This window comes from Mesoplodon bidens (genome assembly GCF_964165515.1).
Source record: "Mesoplodon bidens genome assembly, chromosome: 4".
Taxonomy (NCBI): Eukaryota; Metazoa; Chordata; class Mammalia; order Artiodactyla; family Ziphiidae; genus Mesoplodon; species Mesoplodon bidens.
Genome location: NC_138160.1, coordinates 139,943,515 through 139,971,173, shown reverse-complemented (window position 1 = coordinate 139,971,173; position 27,659 = coordinate 139,943,515). Strand labels below are relative to the sequence as shown.

At 55.3% G+C, this 27,659-nt stretch overlaps 1 protein-coding gene across 1 annotated transcript; it reads right to left on the bottom strand.

Annotated features, from left to right (window-relative positions):
* Window positions 1-419: 419 nt before the first annotated feature.
* On the bottom strand, window positions 420-24,636 carry KCNN1 (potassium calcium-activated channel subfamily N member 1). Its single transcript, XM_081230841.1, has 9 exons — window positions 24,587-24,636; window positions 19,462-19,944; window positions 18,681-18,776; window positions 15,984-16,402; window positions 12,902-13,043; window positions 8,891-9,001; window positions 8,205-8,332; window positions 3,570-3,639; window positions 420-731 (listed from the first exon to the last, which is right to left on the bottom strand). The coding sequence occupies exons 2-9, from the start codon at window positions 19,861-19,863 to the stop codon at window positions 477-479; spliced, it is 1,623 nt and encodes a 540-aa protein (XP_081086967.1). The 5' UTR covers window positions 19,864-19,944; window positions 24,587-24,636; the 3' UTR covers window positions 420-476.
* Between the last annotated feature and the right edge of the window lie 3,023 nt (window positions 24,637-27,659).

Below are 27,659 nucleotides of genomic sequence, written 5' to 3'. Positions count from 1 at the left end.
ACCTGCCTAGGATGGGGATGGGGATAGGCTCACCTTGACCCCACATCTGGTCTGGAACCCCAGGGCCGGGTATCTACTTCCCATGTTGTGATGATGAGTGTCCCCCAGCCACGCACAACAGGCAGCAAGTGGGTGGGTCCTGCTTTATTTGGAACTGGCAAGGACCCCTCTCCTGGCTGCTCCGCACCCACTGGGAGCCTGGGGAGAGCTGGGGGTTGGGGGTGGCAGAGGACCAGAGGAAGCTCCGGGCTCTCCCAGCTCCAATCAGGGAGGAAGCCAGTGGTGGCCTGCCCCTGCCGTTGCCTGCCGTACGGCCCTGCCCTCTGACCAGTCTGGCGGGCCCCAGTCCAATCAGTCCAACTCGGTTTCAGCTCCTTGAACTCCAAGAGGCGCCACTGTACAGGGCTTCTTGGGTGGCGTGGAGGTGGCGGCCACACGATGGCCAAGATTGAGGAGTCTGGTGGCAGGCAGAGCCGTCACCCGCAGTCTGAAGGGGCCGTGGGTGGCCGCCGGTGTGGGGGACTCCGAGCCACCTGGTCCAGTGGGCCGGAGCCAGGCCGGGGAGGCAGGGGTGGTGGAGGCGGGCGTATGGCTTGGGCGATGAGGCCCGGCAAGGCCTGCAGGGAGGCGCCCAATGCATCCAGGCGGCTTTCAAGGGCAACCAGGCGGGCCTCAAGCTCCTCGTGCTGGGCGTGCAGCTCGGACATGAGGTTGTACATGACATTCTGGGTCTGTCAGAGACAGGGAGGGTGGGAGAGAGGAGAGGCCAGGTGAGAGAGAGGGAGGGGTGGTTGCAGAGAGATGGCAGACCGGCCCAGGTTGGGTGCGGGCCCAAGTGAGGAGCAACTGTGAGCGCACCCCCAACCCAGCCGAAGGCATCTTGCTGGGCCCCAGGGAGCGGTGGGAGAATAGGCGAGGGGAGCGGAGACACAGGTCTTGAGTGCCAGGCTTGGGGCCAGCAGATCAGGGGAAGGTCAAGGGAGGTCTTGGGGCCCAGCAGATGTGACCAGAGTTGCCATGAGGGGATGAAGTAGCCGCATGGCTTGTAAAGCCAGAGGATGGTCTTGGGTGATTCTGGACTGGTGTTGCTCCAGGCTGGGGACGCGGTCGAGGGGGAGGAGGCTCGGTTGTGAACTATCCCCTGCTTTCCACATTCGACTGGAGAGGGGATAGAAGTCTGGGCGGGGAGAAGTGACCACCCCAAGACTCTGACCCTGTCACAGACCGGGCAACACGACAGCCACAACAATTACATTACAGCAGGTGGTGGGGCATCCCTGCCACCTCGACTGCTCCCCACAACCCAGCAAGCAGGGGCTGGTTCTGCCACAGTCCAGATGGGCCCGGAAGTTGCAGGGGGTAGGCGGGACACGCAGAATAGCCCTAGGTGCAAATGCCGCTCTAGCCACCAGATGGCGCTAGACCACCGTTGCGAGTCTCAGCCCAGCTCCGCGCAGGCTAGACCTCCAGAAGGACCGCAGCTCACCGGCCGTCCTGGGCCTCAGACGCGAGGGCTGAAGGGGCTGTGCCACACCCTACCCAACCCCAACCTCTCGATCTGTGGGAGGGAGATAGGTCATCCACCCCACAGCTCCTTCTTTCCGCACTGTACCTGCAGCGTCTCCCTTCCGGTCCGCAAGCCTTTACCTGAGCCGTGCCTTCCACCCTTTCCTGTTACTGGTAGGCCAACCCCACCCGAGGATGAACAAATGCCTCTGCCCCTTCCCCCCCACCACCGTAGGGCTGCAGCCCCTCACCCCAGCCCGCCTCAAGGGGTCACACAGTCCCCCGGGGCCAGAGAGTAACATCTGGAGGCATCCAGCCCTTGGATGGTTCTTTTTTGGCCCTCTCTGAGGTTTAAATTTTTATTAGAATATACATTTTGTTTTTGTTGGAGAGATACAAATTAAATCAGCAACCTTGGAAAGCATTAAAATTTAATATTAGAAAACATTTTAACCTCGTTAAATTAAAAAAAATTAGAAACCCTATAATCCAATCCAGTGAAAGACTTATTTCGAAGCCTTCATTAAATGTATTTTGAGAGGAGTATACTGCTGTAATTATAAGGTTTAAATAACTTTTATAAATTCACATTTTAATCATCTGTACTAATGAAGGAAGTGTGATATGGATAATCCAAACTATAATATCTAGTACCTGAATTTTTCAAAGGCATTCGATATGTATTTGGAGCTGTAATCTCATATGACATCAAATTAGTTGGCCAAGGATTTCTACATGCTCTTAGGATTATTAGTTCTTAGGGTTATTAGTTCTTTCTACTACTGATTGAATTATTTCTTCAGGGTTCTAGAATATGTTTTTTCCTCTGTAATGTTCCCTTTCAAATTAAGTTTATGTAGGTTAGTATTAAATTATTATTTTATTTTTTATTTTTTGGCCACTCTGTGCAGCATGAGGGATCCCAGTTCCCCAACCAGGGATTGAACCCCTGCCCCCTGCAGTGGAAGCGCAGAGTCCTAACCACTGTACCTCCAGGGAAGTCCCTCGTTAGTATTTAATTAAATTGCATTCTCTTGCTAATGGTGAAGAGAGCGAGTCCAAAATGTGATGAGTATAAGTAGTAAAATAGAAGAGGGCTTAACATTTTCTAAAGATAATATTAAATTAGGCTCAGATTGATTAATTGATTAGGAGATGGAGCCAATTAGCAAAGTTCACACATGAACTATTTATGAAAGGGCAAAAGGGAGTTCAGAAGAATGTGACAAATATTCTAAGAGCTTGCCCAACTGAAGTTGAGTCAGTTGACACATCTTCTAATGGATGAATAAAAAGCGGGAAATTGGGTGGGACCTGACATTAGAACCAACAAATAGATCCATTTATAAGACACACCGATCTTACAGAGCTCTTGCAATCAACTTTAATTTCCTGAAAGATGTTTAATTGCTATACAAATAAGCTTTCTCCTGACGCTATAATTTGAACTTATAACCCTAGCAAAAGAAATTTGTTTTTCTCTTAGATTTTAGAGCTTGTATGTAGATGACATTTCTAAATATGAAAGTACCACTTCACCAATTTAGCCCACTAATTACATATTCTTATTAAAACTTTTCATTAGCTATTAATTAAAAATGTAAAATAGCTGCCAAAAAAGGCTGACAAAAATTGGGACTTCCCTGGTGGTCCAGTGGTTAAGACTCCACACTTCCACTGCAGGGGACGTGCGTTCGAACCCTGGTCAGGGAACTAAGATCCCACATGCCACATGGCGTAGCCAAGAAATTAAAAAAAAAAAAAAAAAAAAAGGGCTAAGATTTTACACACAGATACAGATTTCTGGCATCACTCTAACAACTGGAGACTCTGGTCACAGTGGACCCCTGCAGACAGGGCTCTTATTCCCTGGTGGCTGGTCCCTGCCTGCCCTGCATCACTTGCCTGGGTCACCTGTCTATACTATGGGCACCAGCCCTGTCCCTCCCTCCCTGGCAGGAGCTGGGCCTTGTCCTTTACTGAACATCCCTCATCCTCCTCTGAGGGCCTAACCAACTCCTTCTGGCCCAGGGGGCTGCCCCACCTCACCCTGCCCTGCTCACCTTGGCCAGGTCTGAGAGCGTGTTGGTCTGGTCATTCAGCTTCCCTTGCTCAATCTTCACACTCCGGAGCCTGTGGGACATGTGGGAAGGTGGGGTTGTGCAGAGGCTGCAGTGGGGTCAGGTGTCCTCCATGCACCCACCCCACCCAGAGTCACCTTGTGGGATATGCAGTGGGGGGTGAGGGGCAAGTTGGAGGTTAGCCCCCTTGCAGCCCGTTCCCTCCTGGCATGCAGGCGGCAGCAGGGCCTGGAGGGCGGTTCAGCCACCACCCACAGTGCCCACATGCACTAACCCCCAGGAAGAGACTTACTTCTGAGCTCTGGCAGGACCCGGCGGAGCAGGGAGAAACCACAAGGCAATTTTAATCTCAGCACACCTGCGCAGCCCATGCCCAACCCTCCCACGTGCGCCATCCCAGGGCCAGGCTGGGGGCCCTGGATGGCGGAGGGGCTGCTGCCCTTGCTCTAGGGAGAGGTCCAGCCTCTGAGGGGGTGGTACCAGCCCTCAGGGATGCGTCCTCCCTCTGCCCTCTCCCTCCAGCAGTGCCTCACAGCAAATGCAGCTGCCTCCAGCCCTGCAGCCCCACTGTATGCCTGCCTGTGCCAAGCTCCTGGCCCTGGAGGTGGCATTTAGTCCAGAAAACTATGCCCATACCATTTCCCGAAGGGGAAGTCAAGGCTCAGAGGGGCAAAGCCAGTGCCCATTGTCATCCTAGCAGGATTTGCACCTGCGTCTGCCACTCAGCCTCTGAGACCTTGGCCCCCTGGACAGCTGCCTATGGGGCTGGGGGTGGGGGCTGTCCTCACCCCTTCTCTCCACCCCTTCTGTAGCTAAACCAGCCCACGGAGACCTTTCCAGGTAGGACTCTCCTTTCCTCCTCACTAGTCCAAACTCAACCCTTGTACACCCACATGTGATAGATGCTCGGAGAGGCCCCTTGGGGCCCACCCATGCTGGGTGTTGCCAGGACCCCTGAGAGGACCCAGCCCTCGGTCTGGAGAACTGGAGGTGGATACAGACACCCCTAGCCCTGGAAGTTGGCGGAGACTTGCTAAGGAGCCACTGACATGCCTGCCCTGGGCAAGTCTTTCTTGGCACCTCTGGAACCTTCCTGTTACAGGTTGAATGGTGTCCCCCCAGAAGATATATTGAAGTCTTAAACCCAGAACCTCAGAACGTGACCTTCTTTGGAAATAGGGTCTTTCCAAATTTAACTAGGTTAAGATAACTGGTGTCCTTATAAAAAGGGGGAAATTTGGACAGACACATACAGAGGGAGGACAATGTGAAGACACAGGGAGAACATCATATGAAGATGGGGGACTGGAGCAATGCTTCTATAAGCCAAGGAGCATCTGAGGCTACCAGAAGCTAGGAGAGAGGCCTGGAACAGATCTTCCCCTAATGCCTTCAGCGGGAGAACAGCCCTGCCGACACCTTGATTTTGGACTTCTGGCCTCCAGAGTAGTGAGATCATAAATTCTGTTCTAAACCACCCAGTTTGTGGTACTTTGTTAAAGTAGCCCTAGGAAATGTGTACACTTCCCAAACCTATGTTATGCTGTGGTCCTCAGTTTGTCCTCTCCAAGACCACTGTTTCCTTTTCACTGGCTGCTCATACTACATTCCCATCATGGGGACTCTCCAGCTCAAGAAGATGCCGTGGCTCCCTCATACCTGCAGGTGGTACCTCTGGTCTCCCTGGCACTGTGCTCATTCCCACCTCCCCCCCTTTGCCCAAACTGTGCACACTCCCTGGTATGCCTGCCCACCTCTCGGTTTCCTACCCAAATCCCATCCACCCTTCAGGCCCTAGTTCAAACTTGCTTGATTTCATCAGCTGTTCTCATAAGGCCACTGTTTTTTTGGAGGTGTTCAGGGGGACCTAAGGGTGAACGAGATAGTCCTTCCCCAGAACAAAGGGACACAGGTAACTCACAGAGCAGGTGCCTTCTCCACAGACCTAACTCTCCTCAATTCCTACCCTCCGACTTCTCCCAAAGAACTTTCTGGGACATCCCTTGGGGCAAGGTCCAGAGCAGAGCCATGTCTGTGTCCCCCATGCCTGGCACACCAGCTGGTGCAGGAAATGCTTGTGGAATGACCAAATGAACATATCGAGGGTGGTAATAACAGCAACAATAACAGTTCCCATTTTCAGAAAATACTGTGTGACAGGCAGGTGCAGGCAAATCATCTGGTCACCCCAATTGTTTGATCCACACTCCATTCCTGGAGAAGAGGCATGTCACCATTGTCTCCACTTTACAGATAAGAAAATGAAGCTTGGACTACTGTAGTCACTTGCTTAAGCCCCACAGTTAGGTGGCAGAGACTAGATTGGGACCCAGTGGTCAGTAAACAACTGTTGAAGGGTCAACAAGGAGGGCCTTGGGGACTTATGAGGAAATAGGACTAACACCTGGGCACAGTAAAGTCAAGCAGGTGGGGTACCAACTCCTCTCCCTGTTTCACAGGTGATAGTTGAAGCAGAGGTTGGGGGTACCATGTGTTACTGAGTGCTTGCTCTATGCCAGGAACTATGCCAGGCATTTCTGCACATCACTCCATTTAGACCTCCCCACAGTCCCATGAAATAGGGACTGTTATCATGAGAAATTAATCCAATCATAACAGTAAACACAATAAATGTAAATGGACTAAACTCTCTAGCTAAAAGGTAAGGATGATAGGGGCTCAAGGAGACTTTTAGAGTGATGAACCTGTTCATTATCTTGACTGTGGGGCTAGTTTCATGGATGTACACATATGTTAACACTGATCAAACTGTACCCTCTAAATAGCTGCAGTTGACTGTATGTCGATTATACCTTAATAAAGCTGTTCTTTAAAAGAGGCAAAATTATTAAATAGGATTAAAAAATTAAAGTCAAGCTGACTGAGCTTCCTCTCCCATGGCCTGATCTTGCTATGGTCACACTCCATTACCCTCTTGTGCCCCAGGAGCTGACCACCCCAGCCACACCCTGGGGTCTCCCCACAACAAGCTTCCTGGCTCTACCGCTCACACTGGGGTTCTCTGTGCTGCCTCTCATCTCTGTTCCCTATGGGTGACTTGGTTGCCTTCCTGTTGTACTAGTCCAGACCCTAACATTGTTTGCCTCGCTTTCTGATTCATCAGCCCCCAAGTCTGGCCTGAGAGTTCTTGGGGCAGGGATCCATCTGATTTTCCTAGGGAAGCCCAACTGTGAATGAGGTTTTCCAGGATGTAAGAGCTGGGAATGCATGGGCTCATTCTGAAAAGTGCCTAAAAACACATTTTTTTTCGATTTTAAATCAGCTACTACGTGACTCAACTGTAATTTATATGTGAGTGCCCAATCCCACAAGATTTGGAACTGTTTAAATTCTAGAATGTGTACTATCCCATACATCCTGTATGTAGCTACTGAGCATTGAAATGTGGCTGGTCTGAATAAAAACAGGCTGTAAGTGTAAAATACATACCAGACTGCAAAGGTTTAGTATAAAAAACTTTCTAAAATATCTAATGAATGATTTTTATATTAATCACATATGAAAATGATAATATTTTGGATATATTAGATTGAATAAATATATTAAAATTAATTTCACTTCTTTTCACCTTTTTAAAATGTGGCTACTAGAAACTTTTAAATTATGTATGTGGTTCACATATTTCTTGTGGACAGTGATTGGCATACTATGGTCTATAGGCCAAATCTGGACAGCTGTTTGCTTTGGAAAATAAAGCTTTATCAGAGCATAATTACACCCATTCATCCTTGCTGTCTTCCTGCTACAACAGCAGAGTTGAGTAGCTGTGACAGAGACATTTTGGCCCACAAAGACTGAAATAATTAATATCTGGCCCTTTACAGAAAAAGTCTGCCAACTCTGGCTGCACATTGGACTCACCTGAGGAACTTAAGCTTGAGCTCAGGCTGTATCCCAGACTCTACTGTAACTGGTGTTGGGCATGGCGTGTGGGATTTTATTTTATTTTATTTTTAATTTTCAGCCACGCTGCGCGGCTTCCGAGATCTTAGTTCCCCAACCAGGGATCAAACCAGCACCCTCAGCAGTGAAAGTGTGGAGTCCTAACCACTGGGCCACCAGGGAATTCCCAGCCTGTGGGATTTAAAAAAGCACCCCCACATGACTCCAATGAGCAGCCAAGATGAGAACTACTTGATTAAATAATTCTCAGGAAAAAGGGACAACAGAGAAAATTAAGTAATCTCTAATTATCCCACATGATCACATGAATCAGGCCACAGATTTAATTCTGAGCTTCCTGGAAGCCAAAGCAAAAAGGGGAAATTGCTTCAGTGTCCAAGGGGAGAGTCATTTTGGCTATCCCAGAGAATAAAATATGCTACCTGCCACTATGTTGGGTGGTTTGCATGATTTACCAGAGGCAACTGTTCTGGACAAGTGCTGGGTCCATCACCTGCCTCCCTCCAACCAACCCACTATCCCACCCAGCACAGAAGCTGCAGGCCCCAACCAACTGACCACCTGGCATGGGAATGGCCATGATGTGGCCAGGACGAGCTGTCTGGCCTAGTCTGCAGCCTCCTCCCCGGGGGCCAGGGCTGCCTCCGTGCCAGGTGGACACAGAAATGCAAGTGGGAAAGGTGTTGGACTTACTGATGGATGGCTTGGAGGAACTTACGCTGGTGTTTCCGAACCCGGGCGTGGTCTGGCTTTTTCACCAGCCTCGTGTGTTTGTAGATGAGCCACGTCTCCCTGAGAACGTTAGCAGCAGCGTTTTTTACCTGAGGCCAGAGAAAGAACAGTTCCTTAGAGTAGCACAAAACTATGGAAGGCTCAGGAAACCTCCAGCAACTCCTGGAAATGCCCCTCTGGGGTCCTGGGACTGTAGGTCAGGACCATGTTTACACATCCACATCTGTGCTGTGTGTGTGCACACGTGTGTCTGCCTAACACACATCACTCACCATGGGCCAGACCCTTCCTATACAACTTTCAAATGTTAACTCAGTGAATCTACGCACGCCGGTATCTCTCTCATTTTATATGTGAGGAAACAGAGGCACAGAGAAGCTGACCTGCTGAGTTCATCCGGCTTATAAATTGCATCTGGTTGCCTCACCACGAATCCCTGACTCTTGCTGAGGGGACCGTGACTGGGCACAGAAGTGGATACCTGTGCACAGCTTAAGGGTGTTCACATGGTGGTACAGCCCAGGGCAGTCTGGGCACACACAGGCAGCGCGGCATGACCCTTGGGCACGTGTGCAGAAGTAAGGTGAGGAGGGTCTGCCCTTGAGGACCAGGAGGCAAGATGGCTGTGATGGGCCTGGCGTCCTTACCCGCTTGGCGAGCTGAGTGTCCATCATGAAGTTGTGCACGTGTTTCTCTGCCTTGGTGAGCTCCAGCTTCCGGGCCACCACGGCCACCACGAGCGCCGTGCAGCCAGCCCCCTGCATGAAGAGGGCGAGGGGGCATGTCAGGGTCCACCTCGTATGGGTTGCAAGCAGGATACCCTCCTTCCTCCAGGAAGCCCTCCTGGTTCCTCCCCCTCACATTTGCCCTCCAAACCTGCAGGGTTGGCAAATCCCATCTTCTGAGTTCACTGACTCCCAACCCCACTTGCTTAATATCCATCAAACGTCCAGGGAGCCTGTGCCATAGATTAGTTCATTGGATCCCCAACCACCGCGGGAGGTAGGACCACTCTTATCCCCATTGGGCAGAGGGGGAAAGTGAGGCTCAGAGATAAGAAAAAGGACAAGAAACAGGCAGGATCTGCATGTACATTTGGGGCTGAGGCCCACAGAGGTGGGAGGATTTGGAAGCATTTCCATCCAGGCTTTGGGGTCTGGATGATGGGCACAGAGACCCGGCTGACATGTTGCTGACCAGTAATGGGGATTCAGCTGGTAGGGTCAGAAGCGTGGTGAGAAAGAAGGGTCAGGCCAGCTGCCTGCGGTGGGGCATTTGCAGGAGGAAAGAGGCGAAGTATTGGTCCCAGGATGCGGGGAAGTAAAGGGAAGGGACGTCTCCCCCATGATGGGTTCCCTGCTCTAGCAACCACCCTCCCCAGTATGTTGTGAATGGCAGCCAGTCCCCCGGCTAGGGAAAGAGGCCAGAGAGGACTTGCTTGTCCACTTAGGGGCCACTTGAGAGACAGAAGGGCAGGAGTGAGGACCCGAGGGGGAGGGCAAGGCTGAGAGGTAGGGGTGGGGGGCAGTGAAAAGTGATGCAGAAGGAGGGAGGGAAGGGGGACCTTCTGCCACTGAGAATCAGGAGATGGGGAGCCCAGGACATCCAGGTGTCATCAGCCCCAGGAGTGGTGTGGAGGTGGCAGGGGCCAATGAGGGGGCCAGAAGGTGGCTCCCCACCTGTGCTGGAGGCTGTCTTTGGCACCTCATCCACCTGCTGCTTCCTCCTGCAGCTACTGCATACAGGATGGAAGGAAGGAAGAGACCTGGGCTCAGCCTCTGAGGGCCAGGGGAGTGACTAGTTTTTCTTCCGGATGGAAGGAAACATTTATGGGGAAGGGTGGGCACAAAGTCGCCCCCTGAGGAGACCCCACCATGCGTTCCTGGCCAAGATGAAGGTCTTGGGAAGACTCAGGAGTCTGTGTTCAAGAAAAGCCCTGTCAACTGGGGCAAAGAAACATACTGGAAACCAACATGTGGAATACTATGCCCCCAGGAAAAGGATCAGCCAATGACTCCGCACAACAGCATCGATGCCACGTCCAGCAAAAGCCACTGAGTTCAGAGGAGGCCATGCTGGGATGCCTTGAAGTTCAAGAATGAGCAAATGTGTGCTTTATAAGCTATTGGAAGGGGGTGAGTCCGTGGGGCAGGGACTGGGAGGGGACACACTTGGGCAAGGGTAGAAGAGGAGCGGTCTAACAGAAGAATTTGAAAGTGGCTTAAAAGACCAATGTGTGGGGAATTCCCTGGTGGTCCAGTGGTTAGGACTCTGCACTGCCACTACCAAGGGCCCGGGTTCGATCCTTGGTCAGGGAACTAAGATCCCACAAGCCATGCAGTGCGGCCAAAAAAGAGAGAGAGAGAGAGAAAGTAAAGACCAACGTGTGGCTTCGTGTGATACCTGGCTGTGTGGTGACAGAGAAAGGCAAAAAACATCCCTGGGTGTAAACATTCCTGCACGTGCCAGGGGCGAGAGAGCCTGGAATGAGCCACAGGGTAAACACGGAACTAATTTTCTGGAAGGAGCCTCATCCCAGAGAAAAGAACATGGCTTTTCTGTTTCGCTGCGGGTTTTCTGGGTTTAAAGCCATCATCTTATATGAGAGCTCTTCTTTTTTCGTTTGTAAAGTTCATTTGCCAGGGATGGGGGTAGGGGAGTGGATTGTGGCCGATCTTGTTTTTTTCCCTTCCAATCTCACAAAATAACGTAAGCAAACAGGCATAATGCCTTTTAACTGAGAGGGTCTAGGTCAGCTTGGCCAGGAGAAGCGAGGCCCCAGTGGGGGCCGGAGGAGGACATGGACCCCCAGCTTGTGTTCAAAGAGGAGGGGACAAGAGGTGAAGAGGGGAGAGAGCCATGGGCCTTGGGAGATGGTGACAACAGGGTCAGTCTACATGCAGTGAAGGGGGCTGCGAGGAGCCAATGGAAAGACAGCCCTTCCCTCTGCAGGAGGAAAGGAAACCATGGTGGGGATGGCCTAGTACTTTTTATTTTTATTTTTTTGCGGTACGTAGGCCTCTCACTGTTGTGGCCTCTCCCATTGCAGAGCACAGGCTCCGCGGCTATGGCTCACAGGCCCAGCCGCTCTGCGGCATATGGGATCTTCCCGGACCAGGGCACGAACCAGTGTCCCCTACATCGGCAGGCGGACTCTCAACCACTGCGCCACCAGGGGAGCCCCGCAGAGTACTTTTGCAAGAACAACAGCATCTCTCTATGAAGAAAAGGATGTGGCCTGGGGCGGACCCTGGGGGGAATCGGGTTGGTTGACTTCCTTTGGCTTGTGGGTGTTCATTGATTTTTTTCACAAATTGAAACCGAGCAGGGCCCTGTGGGGCTCCTGGGCAACAGAAGCCTTTGGAACAGTTGCTAATCAGGGAAGGGAAGGGATGCAGAGACAAGGGAGGAGCAACCAAGAAACCATAGTGTAGCCTTGGGGCAGGGTGCTGGTTCCACCTTAAAGGATACACATAAGAGTATCTTTGAGCTCTTCTGCAGAACTAAGGCCCCCAGCGAATGGAAGATGAACTATTTGATGAAGCAGTCTTCATTCCAGAGAGAAGGTCATAAGTTTGATAACCTCAAGAACCACAGAAGCTCATCAGGAGATCACCTGAGGCCAGATTAAAGGAATGCAGGCCCTGCACACACTCTGAGCCTTATCAGCAGCTCCATCCATGAACCATTGTATAAAACTCCTCACCAAATCCTCCCGGGTTGGGACACACAGTTTTGAGGGGCATGAGCCTGCCGTGTCCCCCTTTGCCTGGCAAAGCAATACAGCTATTTTTTCCTACTTCACCCCAAACTCTGACTCCAAGATTTGATTCAGCACCAGTGCACAGAGGCCGAGTTTTCGGCATCAAAATGAACATGCTAATCGGGGGCTGGGGAGAGGGGTTCCCAACTGTACGTTGAACAATTCATAATTCAAAACATGGAAAAGTACTTGTGGAGATGAAAGAAACTTAGAGAGAAAGAAGGTTCCAGAAGGAGGGGATGGGCAGGGAACCTAATGATCAAATCAGGGTAAAGAGAAGGCACCAGACGCCAAAGTTTGCCCATACAAGCAGGCGGACTTGAGAAGTCTTTAGGGAAGAAGGGGTGCTGCCCAGGCCCACAGGAGTCACAAGAGATAAACCTTACACCCAGGGGCCCAGTGGGGTGCTCAGGACACCCCGGTAGTCAGGGAAGGATGGAGAATTGGGCTGTGATGGCAGGGCTCAGAGGGTATTGACTGGGTATCCGAGGCATTCATGACTCTAGGCATTTCACATAAATGAACGGACTCAGTCCTTGCAACAAGCAGAGGGAGTGGCGGAAACCGAGGCACAGAAGCATCAAGCCCATCGCCCTGGATCCAAGGGCTGTGAATTAAGCAGGCTGCAGAGCATAAAGGGGCAAAAATGACTCTTGGTTCAGAGTGGACCACAGCATCTGGACTGGAGAATACAGTGGAAGCTACATATCTAGGGCTGGAAGAACCCAAGAGGTGGTGTCCCCGGGAAGCCTGAGGGTGTCTTCTGTGTCACATCAGGGGGAAGGAGCAGGGTGGCGGAGGGGTGAGCTGACACAGGGAGGAACTCTAAGCAGGTCCACCTCGAGACGGCGTGAGCTCCCCATCAGTGGGGATGTGCAAGGGCCCTCGCCCTTACCATGATGCCAGTGAGCAGGCACACGCCCTTCCCGCAGTAGGTGTGGGGCACCATGTCGCCGTAGCCGATGGAGAGGAAGGTGATGGAGATGAGCCACATGGCCCCCAGAAAGTTGCTGGTCACTTCCTGCTTGTCGTGATACCTGGGGGTTGGGGGGAGCCAGGGAGGGCCCAGTCAATCCACACTGGTCCCTCTGCCTTCATCACACCCCCAGGAAGGCAGGGCCCTGGGTCCACCTGGCTGCATGGGGGCCTTGACTGCAGGGAGCTGATCACTCTGGAGGCTCAAAGTGTCCAGGGCACCACTATAGGGCAGGGTGGGGGGATGGTTAGTGCCAGGGGCAGCCCTGTGGTCCTCCTGAGGGTACCACAGGGCAGAGGGCAACCACTCCTCCCCAGCATCCCTTCCAACCTTCTCCTTTCACCTGACCCCCAAGCTGCTGGTTATTGGGCAGAGAGGGGTCCACATGTGGGTGACGCACATGAGCGTGCGCACATGAGGGGGCATGCACATGTGTTCACGCATGTGCACACAATCCCCCTCCCAAAGACAGACACACAGACAGAGGCGAACACGGGTGGCCACGGGCACCAGAAGCGGCAGGAAGTAGAGGCGAGGATTCAGGTCAGACACCAGGAAGAACTTCCCCAGCCAGCAAGGTCCCAAGGAGGGAGGAGGACCCTACGGGGAGACAGGAGCCTGGAGGACCACACCCTGGGGCTTGGGAGTATTAGGGAAGTCAACCTGTGGAGGGCAGTTGCCCCAACCTTGGGCCTGGGGTTCTCCTGGCAGTCAGGAGGGAAGGGGCAGCTTGCTTGGCACTGGGGAGAGGCCTGGGACTCAACTTTTGTTATTCAGGGGGACAGACCCCAAGGCTTTGCAAGGACATGGTTTTGTCCCAATCAAAGCCGGGCCTGGGACCCTGGCCATACAGGCTATGAACTGGTCCTACCTATGGTTAGCCCAGGCTGGGGGACTAAGGGATTGGTTCTCTAGGTCTGGGGATGGCTCAAGGTTCTGCTCCAGCTCAGACCCCTACCTGCAAAGTCCCTCCAGCTCTGGGAGGTCAGGAAGCCCTTTCCAGCTAACCCCCTCCTTCCTAGGCCGCAGGGGCAGAGCAGGGGGAGCTGGCGGGTAGGGCTGTTCCAGGCAGATGGGGCTGGGGTCAGGGGCTCAAGATAAGGAGGAGATGGAAACCCAAAAGGTGGGGAGGAGGGTTGGAGGCCTTCCCAGCAGGTCTGGGCTTTGAGAGTCCCTGCCCCACTGGAGGGTCGGGTGCCATTCCAGGCCCCTTCAGCCTGGACTTCCAGGCTGCTTGCTGGACAAGGGGGACCAGGGACTGAACCCCATCTTTCACTGAGGCATGTGAGCCCCAAGCTGCACCAGCTTCCACCTCTCAGGAGACCAGGGCTCCACACCCAGGAGGCAGGAGGAGTGGGGAACCCATCAGCCATCGGGGGAGGCTCCAGGCCCAGCTGGAGCTATGGTGGGTGCTACAGGACCACCCAGGACCAGGGAGTGGGGAACATGCAGGAGGAGGGGTGGGACAGAGCCACAGGGGTGGAGCGAGGCAGGCGAGAGGGCGTCAAGCAGTGTCAGAGGGCTCAGAATTTAGGATTGGCTGCCCCCCCGGGCCCTGCCCTATTCCCCACCCTTACCAGGCACCCCTGCAGTGACCCAGCCTGGACCCCAGGGATGCCTGATGCAAGGCACCCTCTCCCACTCCCCAGATCTCAGTCCTGAGGTCTGTGGGAACTGGTACGGGGGCACGTTAGGGGTCCAAGGAGCCCCTGTGTGATCCTCAGACAGTAAACCTTGATGACAGAAAGAGCTAGGCCCTCACCCCCATCAGCCCGACATCAGGCTGAGGCAGGGGTCATGGAGGGGGTGCTTGAAGGGGTGAGGACTAGGGATCTGGGGGCAGGTCCAGCCCAGGAACCTCCCAGGAAGCCCAGTCTCAGCCCCAGCTAGGCACAAGGCAGGAGAGACCCCTTCCCAGACAAGGCACCCCCATGCCCTGAGAGGTCCAGTGGGGCCCCTCCTTCTCCTGGAACCCCTGGGGGTTTTCTGGAGACAATCAGGAATTAGGCCCTCAGGGATGTCCCTTTGCCCCTCAGAGCCTCAGTGTCCTCATATTTAAGTCGGGCTGATGGCCCTGCACCTTCCAAGGCTGTTCAGAACAGACCCCTTACGGGGGTCTTAAAAGCTTGGATGGTTTTCTCGTTCACCCCAGACCCACTTAACTCTCCGAAGGAACTGTCTGAGCCCCCTGGGGCCAGCTGCCCCGACAAGGCACCAGAGCTAAGTAAGCTCTTCTCCCCACTTCTCCCCACCACTGCCCCGCCTTGGTGACAAGGACCCCAGGGATGCCAAGTGCACATAGCCCAAGAGTGGCCTGCCTCCTGCTATCCTGGGCTCGACCCCATACCCACCTGCCTGGCTGCACTGGGATAGGCTCTCCGCAGGGCCCTGTGGGCTCGGGGCAGGTCCTAGCCACTCGCCTCACCTCCCCACTCCCTCCCCTGGTGGCAGCTGATCTTAAATTCCTGGTGGGCAGGGCAGCTGGCAGCTCTGCACACATAGTTCGGCTGAGGGTAGGACTCACATGTTTTCCCTACAGTCCGGTGGGGCGGGCAGAGGGGAGAAGGAGAGCAGGTTAAATTGTGGGGGGGATAGGTGGATGGGGGGGGTCCCTGTTCCTGCTGCCTCCGCCACCCTGGGCCAGAGGTTGGGCCAGTGGAGGGGCCACTGTGGGAGGGGGAGAAGGAAGAGGGGTGCGGGGTAGGGGCTGGAGGGGAGTGGGGACACAGGGCTGGAGTCCCAGGGATGAGGGAGCTGCACTTGAGGGACTGTCACTGAGGCCAGGAACTGGGTATGGGGGGCGTCACCAGGGTCAGAATCATGGGGCTGGAGTGATGGCTGGGGGGAGGCCTTGGATGTCTGAAGTCGTGGGTAAGCATGGGGTTCACCAGGGTCAGAAGTCATGGGGACAGAGTGATGGCTGGGAGAGCCCTGGGGTCACTAAAGTCGTGGGTGGGCATCAGGGTCACTGGGATCAGGGGTCAGGGGGTCAGGGGCGCACCTCTCACAGACCCGCACGGTCCAGGCGGCGATGATCCAGGAGGAGATGCTGAAGACAAGGAGCACGGTGCCCGGGCAGATGGTCATGAGGGTCTTCATGACGAAGCGCGTGTTGAAGGTGATCTTGTTGAGGGCGCCGATGCTGCGGCTAGAGGCATCCGTGAAGATCCTGCTGTGCAGCAGCATGACACGGCCCAGCAGGTAGAGACGCAGGAACATGGGCACAGACAGCAGCACGTCCACGTCGGCCTCAGCCGCTGCCGGCGTGTACGTGAAGGCTAGCCGCGCTGTCCACGTGAAGCGGTAGTGGCCGGGCACCGGGTGGATGGCGCACACGGCCAGCTCCAGGGAGATGAGGAAGACGCGCTCGCACGTCATGGCGATGCGCCAGTCGTCTGCCCCGTTGTCCACCATGAACAGCTGCGGAGGTCAGGCGGGCGGGATGAGGGGGGCCTCGGACACGAGACCAGGTCCCGGAGCAAGATCCCAGCCGAAAACCCCGTCGGCTTTTACAAGAAACATGGCCTCAAAGGCAAAACTCCCTAGTTCTCAGGGTCAGCCACAATTCAAGCTAAACGTGGCACAGATGTTCCCCCAAAAGTCAAACACAGCGTTACCAATGACCCAGCCATCTCATATAGGCGAGAGAGATGAAAACAGTCGTTCAAACACGTCCTTGTGTGCACGCAATCACAGCAGCACTGTTCACAGGCACCCAAAGTGGAAACAACACAAGTGTCCATCAATGGATGAATGGATAAACAAAATGTGGTCCTTGCACACAATGCAACATTACTCAGCCATAAGGAGGAATGAAGCATTGACACATGCTACAATGTGGATGAACCTTGAAAACATTAAGCTGAGTGAAAGAAGGCAGTCACAAAAGGCCACCACTCAGGGCCAACAAGGCAATGCTGCCACCACAGCGGGCCTCGAAGGTGGGGCGTTGAGCCAAGGAAGATCATTCTCCAGCCTTCAGATCTAACGGAATTTGCCTGGCTAGGTCTGAGAGAAGTGCAGGACCTGCTACCCCTTTCTTCTTTCATATTTCTCCCTTCTGGAACAGGAATGTCTATCCTATGCTTATTCCACCACTGTATTTTGGAAGCACACAACTTGTCTAGTCACAGTTGGAGGAAAATTTTGTCCCAGGAGGAACAGTACCTCGAATCTCATCCATGTCTGATTTAGATGATATTTAAATGAGACTTTGGACTCAGAGTTGACGCTGGAATGAGTTAAGACTTTGGGGGCTGTTGGGATGGGATGAGTGCATTTTGCATGGGAGAAGGAAAAAGATTTGCAAGGTGGGCCAGAGGGTGGAGTGTTATGGACTGAACTCTGTCCCCTCAAAATTCATCCGTTGAAGCCCTAGGCCCCAGTATGACTGTATTTGGAAATAGGGCCTTTAAAGACATAATTAAGACTAAATGAGGTCATAGGAGTGGGGTCCCAATCCTACAGGACTGGTGTCATTTTATAAGAAGAGGAAGAGATACCAGGGATGTGTGAGCACAGAGCAAAGGCCATGTGAGGACACAATGAGAAGGTGGCCATCTGCAAGCCAAGGAGAGAGCCTCAGGAGAAACCAACCCTGCCAGCACCTGATCTTGGACTTCCAGCCTCCAGAACTGTGAGAGAATACATTTCTGTTGTTTAAGCCACTCAGTTGTGGTGCTACAAACACACAGTGTTTCATTCTTTTTTCGTTTGGCTGAATAGTATTCCATTGTACGGATGGACCACATTCTGTTTATCCATACATCAGTCAGTGGACATTTGGGTTGTTTCCACTTTTTGGCGATTGTGAATAATGCTGCTATGAACATACGTGTACAAGTTTTTGTGTGGATGTAGGTTGTTGTGTCTCTTGGGTGTGTAACTAGGAGGGGAATTGTTGGGTCATGTGGTAACTCCATGTTTATCTGTTTAAGGAACTGCCAGACTGTTGTCCACAGCTGTATCTTCAGAACTGCTTCCTTTAGTTCAGGGGTCACTGTCCCCCTCCCCCGAACCCCCAGCCAGATCAGGGACCCCTCCTGTGTGCCAGACCGTGGGTGTCCCCTGACAGGTCTGCATACAGTGCAACCCAGGTAGGATTTTCCTACACCCATCTCCTGCCATACTGTGGCTTCTTGAGGTCAGGGGTCAAAGGCCAGACTCAAGAGCCACATCTCACACCTTTCGGTGTCCCCAGGCCTTGGTGCCAGCCTGCTGTGGTTACGCCTGCCTGACAAGCCCTGAACTGGGCTCTCCAGGAGCCTGACCAGGTTTTGATCAACCCTGAAATAGGAGAATAAACTCTCTGGCACATGATAAATCTTTAAAACACAGGGTCCGATGGACTAGGAAAAGGAGCCTGGTGCTACAAACACTGGACCCCATGGCTGCAAAACCTCAGAAGACCCAGGGCTGTGGAAACAACCCACGTGCACCAGAACCCCAGCCCACCTCCTGCTCCCCCACTGTTGGTCTTCTTTACCTAAGAATCAATGAAAATTAAAATGAGGATATGCATTCCAAGGAAATTTAGAGTGATCTAAACAGTGTGTCTCCACAGAAGTCCTTTTTTTTTTTTTTTTACTATAAAGAGGCTACTGATACTTTTATGTCTTAGAGGGCTGGGGTCCCAGGTGGGCTGGGGTCCCAGGTGGCTGGCGGGGGGGGAGCTGCCCCAACCCCACTGGGCACTGACCTGGATCTCCCTGGCGTGGTAGAGGACAACCAGGCCCAGCAGGATGACGGTGGAGAGGCTGATGAGGCATTTGAGTGCAAATGAGTACAGGGACTCCTGGACAAAGAGAGAGGGCAGGACAGACACTGTCGGGGCAGGCGGCCCTCCTGACCCCCCACCTGGTCGCTTCACTCAGAAAGTGAAGCTCCGGTCCTTATTCCTCAGGCCTGGGCTGAGAGCAAGGTGGGCCCAGAACTTCAGCTTATAAGGCCTGGCTTCACATGGGTACAGCACTCTACAGTTTACAAAAACTGACCTCATGCAGACGTAGCACTTCCCAGTTTACAGGCTGACATGGCTCTCATCTCCCTCTGTCCTCACATCCACTTGGGGACCCATGTAACCTGGTCCTGACCGCTCTTGAAAAAGGGAAAGCTCTCTCCCTGCTCCTCGAGCAGCCCTTCTCTGGGGCTCCCCCGCCCCCCCCGTCCCCCACCCCAGCTTGACCTTGGGAGGCATCCCCATCCCCACCTTCAGCCAATGTGCAGCCCCTTGTTGCAGGGCAGAGGGAACCGGCTGGAGCCTTCTGGACCCACCTGCAGCCTTCCTGCTGCCCCCACGGGGTGGACACAACAGGAGGCCCAGGGGTCCCCACCTTCCCACCTCCAGGGACCCCTCAGCATCCCCCACCCCCCTCTCCTAGGGCTGATGTGGCCCCCCACCCCGTGCCCAAGGGGTCTCAGGGAGCCCAGTGGGACCAGCAGGGCCTCCCTGGGGTGCCAGGGGGAAGGGCCACGCCTACCTTGCTGTAGACCCCCCAGGACAGCTCCGTCTCCGTCACCATGACAACAATGCCGAACATGCCGAAGATGAGAGCGTAGTCACTGAGACGCTTCCGCTTCTCAAAGAGCGCCCGCCGGTGGCCCAGACGGTGGCCAACGCTGGGGGGCTTCCCTGAGCCCCTCTGCCTACCCGCCTCATCTTCCTCATCATCTTCCTCTTCTTCCTGGTCCTGGGGCTGCCCCCGGGGGCTGCCGGGCGAAGGCTGGGCCAGCTCACTCTTGGCTACCACCACCTGGATGCCTGGGCCATTTGGAGGCTGCGGCGGGTGGCCGGCCTCGGGGTCCGGAGGGTCTCGGCCCAGGGCACCCAGCCCGCCACCCAGTGGCCGTCCCCCGAAGCCATTGTGTCTGTGGCTGTTCATGACTATGTGGGTGCTGGGGTTGGGCTTGCTGCCGGCCGCCCGGGGTCCGGCATGGCTCAGCAACTGGGCTCCCGCACTGACCTGCAGGGCATGGGGGACACGGTCATGTCAGGGCCTCAGCAACGGACCAGAGGGCTACGGACCCCACCCCAGCACATTCTGAGGCTGGAGAGGCCAGGAACCGACTGCGGCTGACACGTGGATTGGCCACTCCAGAAACCTGCAAGTCAGCCTATGTCCCTCCTCTGTTCCAAACCTCCCCATGGCTCTCCAGTGCCACTGTATAAAAACTCAACTTCTGGGCTTCCCTGGTGGCGCAGTGGTTGAGAGTCCGCCTGCCGATGCAGGGGACACGGGCTCGTGCCCCGGTCCGGGAAGATCCCACATGCCGCGGAGCGGCTGGGCCCGTGAGCCATGGCCGCTGAGCCTGCGCGTCCGGAGCCTGTGCTCCGCAACGGGAGAGCCCACAACAGTGAGAGGCCTGCATACCGCAAAAAAACAAAAAACAAACAAAAAAAAAACCTCAACTTCTCACTGTGTCCAGGAGGCCTCTGTGGTCTGGCTCCCACCCACCATATCCTTCTCACTTTCCCCAGAGTCACTCCCTTCCAGCCACGGTGGCCTACCCATTACCAGATCCCAGCAAGCTTGGTCCTGCCTCAGGGCCTTTGCACCTGCTGTGCCCTCTGCCTGGAACACCCTCCTATCAGACCTTTGCCCACTGACTTTTCTGTGTCTCCAGGTACCTAGAACAATGCCTAGCGCACAGATGGCATTCAATAAACACTTCTGAATGCCTCAAGATGGAATCTGCTGGCTGGATTGCCCGGGAGGACTAGAGGCCGTGTAAATGAGCAGCTGGGAGATGGTTCCAATCCAGGCTTGTCTCCTTCTGACCTTCAGGCTCTTGTACAAGTTAATCTCACTCTACTCCAGTTCCTCCCGTAGAGCTGTCCAAAGGCCTGAACACACTTACATAGTCACGGGAAACGGCCAGGGGGAAACTGGGGACCACAGCCATGGCTATGAGACCCTCAGCTCCCTCCTGCTTAGATGGAGGGAGGTCCGTGATCTCCAAACACATTCCAGGACCAAAGCAGTAATCCAGGATTTAACTCTAAGATCCCAGAATTGATTCTACAGGGTCTTGGGAGACGTGCTTGGCCCGGTCCTGTGACCTTGGGCCAGACAGTTTCCCCACCAAGGAAACTGGCTACCAAGGAGGAGACTGTCTGATCTGCCCCCTGCTCCTGCACAGGGCAGTGTTCCGTGGCGTCACATGAAAGAGCAAGGACCTTGAAGACGATGACACGCACGTGATGAGGCTGCCTGGAGTCCAAACTCCTGGGTCCCAACTTGCCAGATCCTCCCCTGCCACCGCCCCCCCAGCCCACTCTCTCACTCCCCACCCATGCAGGCACCCCCTGCTGCCACCACAGCCTGCGTTTACTGAACACCTACTACACGCCAGGCTCTGTCCTTCGCACAGAGTTTTCTCCTTAATCCTCACAACACCCCCAAGAAGAGGGTCCTGGGATTTGGCCAGTTATACAGATGGGGAAACTGAGGTACCATGTGGTGAAGGGACCATCTCCTTACAAGGCAGATTCTGGACCAGGCTGCCTTGTGGGATTCTCCCAAGAAGCCACGCAGTGGTGGGCTGTGGGCCAAGTGCTGTCCCCTTGGAAAAGGCCAAGCTGGCATGTGCTGGGGGCCCGGAAGAGGGGCCTGTGTGCACAGACAGGGCGCCTGCCTGGCCCTGAAGCCATGTTCCTTGGGGTGACAGGCTCAGAAAGTGTCACATCAGGACACGCCAAGATGAGCCGTGTTGCCAGGCGGGACAGGGGTGACCTTGGCCAGGGCACCACTGCATGCACTACAGAACCACCTGTGCCTGTGTCCGCGCCCCGCCCCAGGCAGTATCTGTCCCACTCACTACATGTCCCCAGATGAGGGTGCCAGCACACAGTAGGAACACAAGAAACATGAGTCTTAGAATGTGTCCCACTTCCATCCATCTCACCTGTGACTTGACGCTTCACAGTTTATAAGAGCTGGCCCCACGTGGTCCCAGGACATCACAGATTATATGGGCTGACCTCCTGCAGGCCCAGCACTTCACAGTTTATAAGGCTGACCTTGGCCCTGATCTCTCTCTTTGTTCTCACAAGCACTCAGGTGCCACTCTCCTCTGGGCTAGAGCCCCTGCTTGCCACCTGAAGGGCTGTCAGCTGCTAGGCAGGGCTAAGAGTTTGCCACCAGGACACACACAGCGGCCCCAGACCCTGCCCTCGCCCAAGACACAAGGAAACCTCAGGCACCCCTCCCATCTTCCCTCCTGAAGGTGCAGAACGTTCCTGCCCAGGGCTTGGGGAGCAAAGGCAGGAGAGGTGGTGGCCTGGCAGTCAGGACTGGAAGCGGGTGGGAGCGGTGCAAACGACCTTCCAAAATGCACCGATGAAGATGCAATTTGGGGATGTGACTCAGCCGCCCAACACACAGGCCAAATTCGGCCGTGTTTCCGCCATGCTCCTCCTTGCCTGGCAGCCGTGTCCTAACGTGTCCTGGGCAGGGAGGGGGTGGGTAGGGCATGTGAACAGGCGGCAGGTGGCTTCTGGGAGGGCCTTCTTAGTGCCCAAGTTGTTAATGCGGACCTATTGCTTATTGAGGGCCAAGACCTTGATGAGAATTACCACATTTAATCCCTATTGCCACTCAGCAAGGCAGGTGGCATTCTTACTCCCATTCTACAGAGGGGGGACAAGGCTCAGAGAGGTTCAGCACTTTGCCCAAGGTCACACAGCCAGGAAAGGCAGGGACTAAGTTAGTGCAGTCTGGGGGCAGTGGATGGCAGGATCTACCTGGGTCCCTCTTGATGAGCGGCTGCTTGGAAAGGGAGCCAGCCTGGCCCTGTCCTTGAGGGGCCACAGAGCTCAGAACACAGGCATGGTGACTGTTCCACCCCTCCCACGACCTCATAGGAAATGGAAGGACAGAGTGGCCTGCCTGCGATCCCGCAGGAGAAGGGGGCAGCCCGTTTCTAAAGACTGGGTGGGATCCTAGGGCCCTGGGGACAAGAGACCCCACCCCTCCCCAGATTCACCTTCCCCTCCTTCAATGCAACCTGGGCCTAAAGCTGGGGTCCCCGGGACCCTCAGAGATTTCCCAAAGAACCAGAAGTCCCTGTGAAACCCCAGCCAAGGTTTGGATGTCCACGAAAGGGTGTGTTCTTCCGGGTGAAGGCCCTGGGTTCTCCAAGGAGTTCCTCTAAACAGCAACAAACATCCTATGGGCTGCATTTGGTTTTGAGGGTTCCTGGAATTCCCCAAATTGTCTAACATGTCTGGGGCACAAGACCTCTGTTCCTTGAATGCTGGGATGAGGGGATGAGCAAAACCCCGCCTTCGTCTACCATCCCACAAGATGCTGTGGGAAACCTGTAGGCCGAGCAGGGCCGGGGGGACCCAGGAGGGCTCTTGAGGAGTGGGGGAAGGTGTGCAGAGAGCAGGGAGCAAGGAGGCCGACTCCTCCGAACTGTCCCACCCAACAGGAAGAGAAAGAAAATGGCCAGACCCGAAAGGCCCTCGAGTGAACTCTTTTACAAATGATGGGTTGATTGCAGAGGGACCTTTGGGTGTCCCAGCCAGGACGAAGTCACTGCCACTTCCTCATTTACCTCTTTAGTAAAGGGGCATCTCGGTGCCATCCCAGCAGGGTCGGTGGCCACAACGGAGTGAGATCTCATGTGGAAAATGCTTAGCACTCAGCCATGGGTACGCCTGTTGTGGTGACACTACCGGACACTGTGACCTGTCCTTCAGAGCTGGACCAGGAGAACGTGACCCCTGCCCATCAGTCTCCAAGGCAGAGCCTCCTTGGGGCAAATGCCCACCCCATTGCTCCCAGGAACCATGGCCAGAGCAGCACATGGTAGAACCTTCCAGGATATGTGGGTGAATTGTGGGTTGTGTATCCCTGCAGAGGGTGGGGTAGAACCCTAGGACACACCTCCACCAGCACTCTTGGGGCCCTAGCTCTGCAGGGTGGACAGGATCTGTTCGTCCTTCCACCCCATGGGCTGCCCGACAGTGGGTGCAGCAAGTCGTTGGCTGACTGCCCCATCCCTTAGGCGTTCCCCTCATCACCACCCGTCAGGAACCTGCCAGCAGCCAACAGGGTGCAATTAGCCTGCCCTAGCCTGCTGTCCCCAGTGCCCTCCACTCTGATGCATCTCCATCAGCATCTCTGGCTCACCCCCAGCCTTCAGCACTCACATTTGTGGCCCCACCCTCCAGGACAGCCCAAGCAGTGCACTGTGCTGGCTACCCGACCTCTGTCCAGGGAGAGTTGGGGGACCCGGCTTTCCGACCCCTGCCGTGCTGCCCCTAACGGCTGGATACAGGGGCCAGTGGTGAGGGTCTCCTTCCTGCCATTACCATGTCAGTCCTGGGTCACTGCCTCCACCCAGAGAGCTCCCCCACCGTATCTATGGAGTTTGGAGACTCACTGCTCTGCCCCCGCCAAAGTGAACCCAGTACCCTCCCCCTCCAGGATGGGGGTCCGTGAATCTTTACTCACTCGGGCAGTGCACATACACACATTCCCCCTGTCGCCGCATCCCCTGGGTTGCGGACCCCACGGAAACCCTCCTAGCCCCTGCCCCAAACCGCATCTCACTCCGGGACATGCCGCCCTGTGTGCCCCTGCCCATCCCACTCAGTACCTGCGGGACTCGTCTTGGGCAGGCGGACGAGGCTGGAGGGGAGAGGGTCCCGCGCGGCCGCGGACCCCCAGGCAGGGGCCGGGGCCGGGGTCGCGGGCGGGGCGGGCAGCAGCGGGCGGGCGCGAGGCCCCGGGGCGGTGGGGCCGGGGGCGGTGGCGGCGTGCGCATCCCCCGCCGCCCTGCCCACGGGCCCGGCCGGGGGTCGAGCGCCCGCCCGGGCAGGGAGAGGAGGGGGCGGTGCGACGCCGGCGGCGCAGCCGATTGGGCGAGCTCGGGTTGGCACCGCCCCCGGCGACCCCGCAAGCCCCGCCTCTATTTAAAGATCCCTCATTTCCCCGCTTCCCCCTTCGCTCCCCAGCGAGCTGCTGCTCCTCAAACTCACCCTTGCCCCGCGCCGTGGCGAGGACCTTAGCGAAGCGAAAACTCCCGACCTCGACAGCCTTTGAGAACTAACCACCCCCTTTTCCAAAATCAGGTCCCCAAACTCCAGCCACCTCTCAACATTTGCGCGCCTGGGGGCTGATCACACCACGCACTTGCTGAGGGGACAACTTTGCAAAGTGACTGGACATCTCCCTCTTGAAATGACCTCATAAAAGTCCTCTCCGTGTGGGGGAGTCTTGGGGTGGGAAGCAGGATGCTGGCAAGTCGAAGATGCCTCGGAGTTGGGTATGGGGGCTTCCAGGGGTGGAGGGGGTACCTGCTGGGGCAAAGGTAATCTTCTTTGGAAGGAGAGAGCCCACTCAGACTTAGCCCCCTCCCCCAGTCCTAACTCCCCAAACCAATGCCAGGATGGCAGAACAGCAGGAGACTATTTTGGGGGTCCCGCAAATGGTGCCCCTTTCCCCTGGCACTGAGGATGGCCTTGGGCAACATTCATTCAATGTTAATGGCAGTTCAGAGGAGCCGTGGGGACTGGAAGGTGGGGAGCCCTTACCTCCTCCTTTTCCAGGCAGCCTCACTACCTCAGCCTCACCCTGTCCCCACCCTGTCACCCTGTCACCTGGGTGACTGAGTCTGGCTCTGTCCTCCCCAGCCCAGGGGCTCCTGGGGGCAGCAGCTTCCCCCCATCTCTCTCCCAGCTCCCCATCTGTTTTATTCCTGGCCCTGAGCTTTGGACCAGGTCAGGAACATCTGATTGCTCATCACTGCCTGAGGGCAGCTGATCTGTTTTGTTTCTTCTGCGGTACCCAGAAAATAGCTGAGCTGAATGAATAAATGAGCGGACAGCTGCTTGGGCAGCGGGTAGTGTCATGGGGCAGTGATGGTGGTGAGGCTGAGCACAGCCAGGTGATGGCCAGGAGTCAGCAGATGGGACTCCTGTTCCCTCCTCTCGAGAGAGCCTGTTCTTTAGCCCAGGCTGTCGGGGACACCCTGAAGAAGGCCTAGCCATGGTGACAGTGCACAGGTCTGTGATAGGTGGGAAGCAGAGGCCTGGGGACCACCCATACCCTGCTGTATCCACAGGGGCTCCAGGAGTGGGGTTGTGGGAACCCTAAAGGGATGCATTCTCAACCATGCTCCATCCTGCATCCCACTCATGCACTCACCAGCCCCCCATCCCAGGCCTCCTCAGACTCCCCTCAGCTCATTCCAGGCCTTTGCACTTGCTGTTCCCTTGCCTGGGCCACCGGGGGCTCTTTCTAAAGCACAACAGTGATGGAGCCACCCACATCTCTCTCGGGGTCTGGCACACATCCTTGTGCCCCATTCAATGCCCTGTCCCCTGACAGCCTGAGCCTGCCCCCGTATGGGTCCCTGTCCCACGAGAAGCATTCTCACCGTGCCTACGGGTTGACCCTGGCCTGCAGAGACTGCTGTGGTGTCCCTGCCGCATCTGATGCTTTCTGAATTCCAGTCCAACAGGTAAACATCCAGAAATTCACAAAAGCATCAGCCACAGCCCCCAGAACCTTCTCACCCTACCCAGGCCCTGTAGGCTCTGCATCTACCTTCTCTCTCTGGAAACATCCCTATTTCCCTTTTGGGTTCACCTGCCCTGAGGGATCAGGGACCTTCTTCAAGGAGCTGACAGTCAGTCTGGTGACTGTCACCTCCTGCCCAAGTTGGCCATGCTATCTGCTTGAATCTCGCCCCTCTGAGACAAGGCTGGCATTGGTGGACAAAGGTAGGGGGTGGATGAAAGTGAAGCTCTGGGTGGGATATACCTGAGTCTCCATTCCAGACAGCCTCTCAACAGCCCACAGTCGGCTGGAAGGGACCTGAGGAACATGCAAGTGAACTTCAGCTGGGAGGCCCTCAGGACTCAGCCCCAGAAAATGACCTACAGACTGGTGAGGGGGTGGAGGCTAAACACAAAGCCCCCTCCTCCAGGGGCCCGAGGGCTGGGCCACAAGTTCAGGGCATTGCCATGGGTCTGGGTGCAGGAGACCTGGGAGAACCTCCCAGGAACTGAAGGACCCAGAGGCAGTGGCCTGAGGAGGGGCAGACTGGCCACCTCCCCCCTCACCCCCAAGCTGCGCATTCACAGAAATCTCAGACCCATCCTGGGTCTAACCAATGACTGCCTGGAAGGAGGTGGGACCCTGAGTCCCCTGTGAGTGTGGGGAAGGTATTCACTCACGCTCTCATTCATTCATTCATTCATCCACCCATTACTTCATTCATTCACATACCCACTGAGCTCCTTCTCTAAGTCTGGTGCTGGGGATGCAGAGTCTGAGACAGATACAAACCTGCTCCTCTTGGAGCTGATCTTCTAGAGAAAGGGAACAAACCTCTCCATGTAAAGGACTACTAAGGCTTCCACACAAAAGCACTGGAAAAGGATCCCATGAAGTTGAGAAAAATAGGAATGGGGACGGGGAGCCTTTAACTACAATGGTCAGGGGAGGCCTCTCGGAAAAGAGAACATTTGAAAGGGGCCAAGGGGCCACCCCAGAAGAGCTGGAAAAGGGTACACCTGGCAGAGCGCACTGCAAGGGCAAAGGTACTGAGGTGAGACAGAGGAGGGTGTGTTGGAGGAAGAGAAGGGAGACCAGTGGGGCTGGAGAGAAGGAGTAAACAGGGTGGGGCGAGTCCCAGAGGCGGGCAGGGGTCCCACTCACAGGGC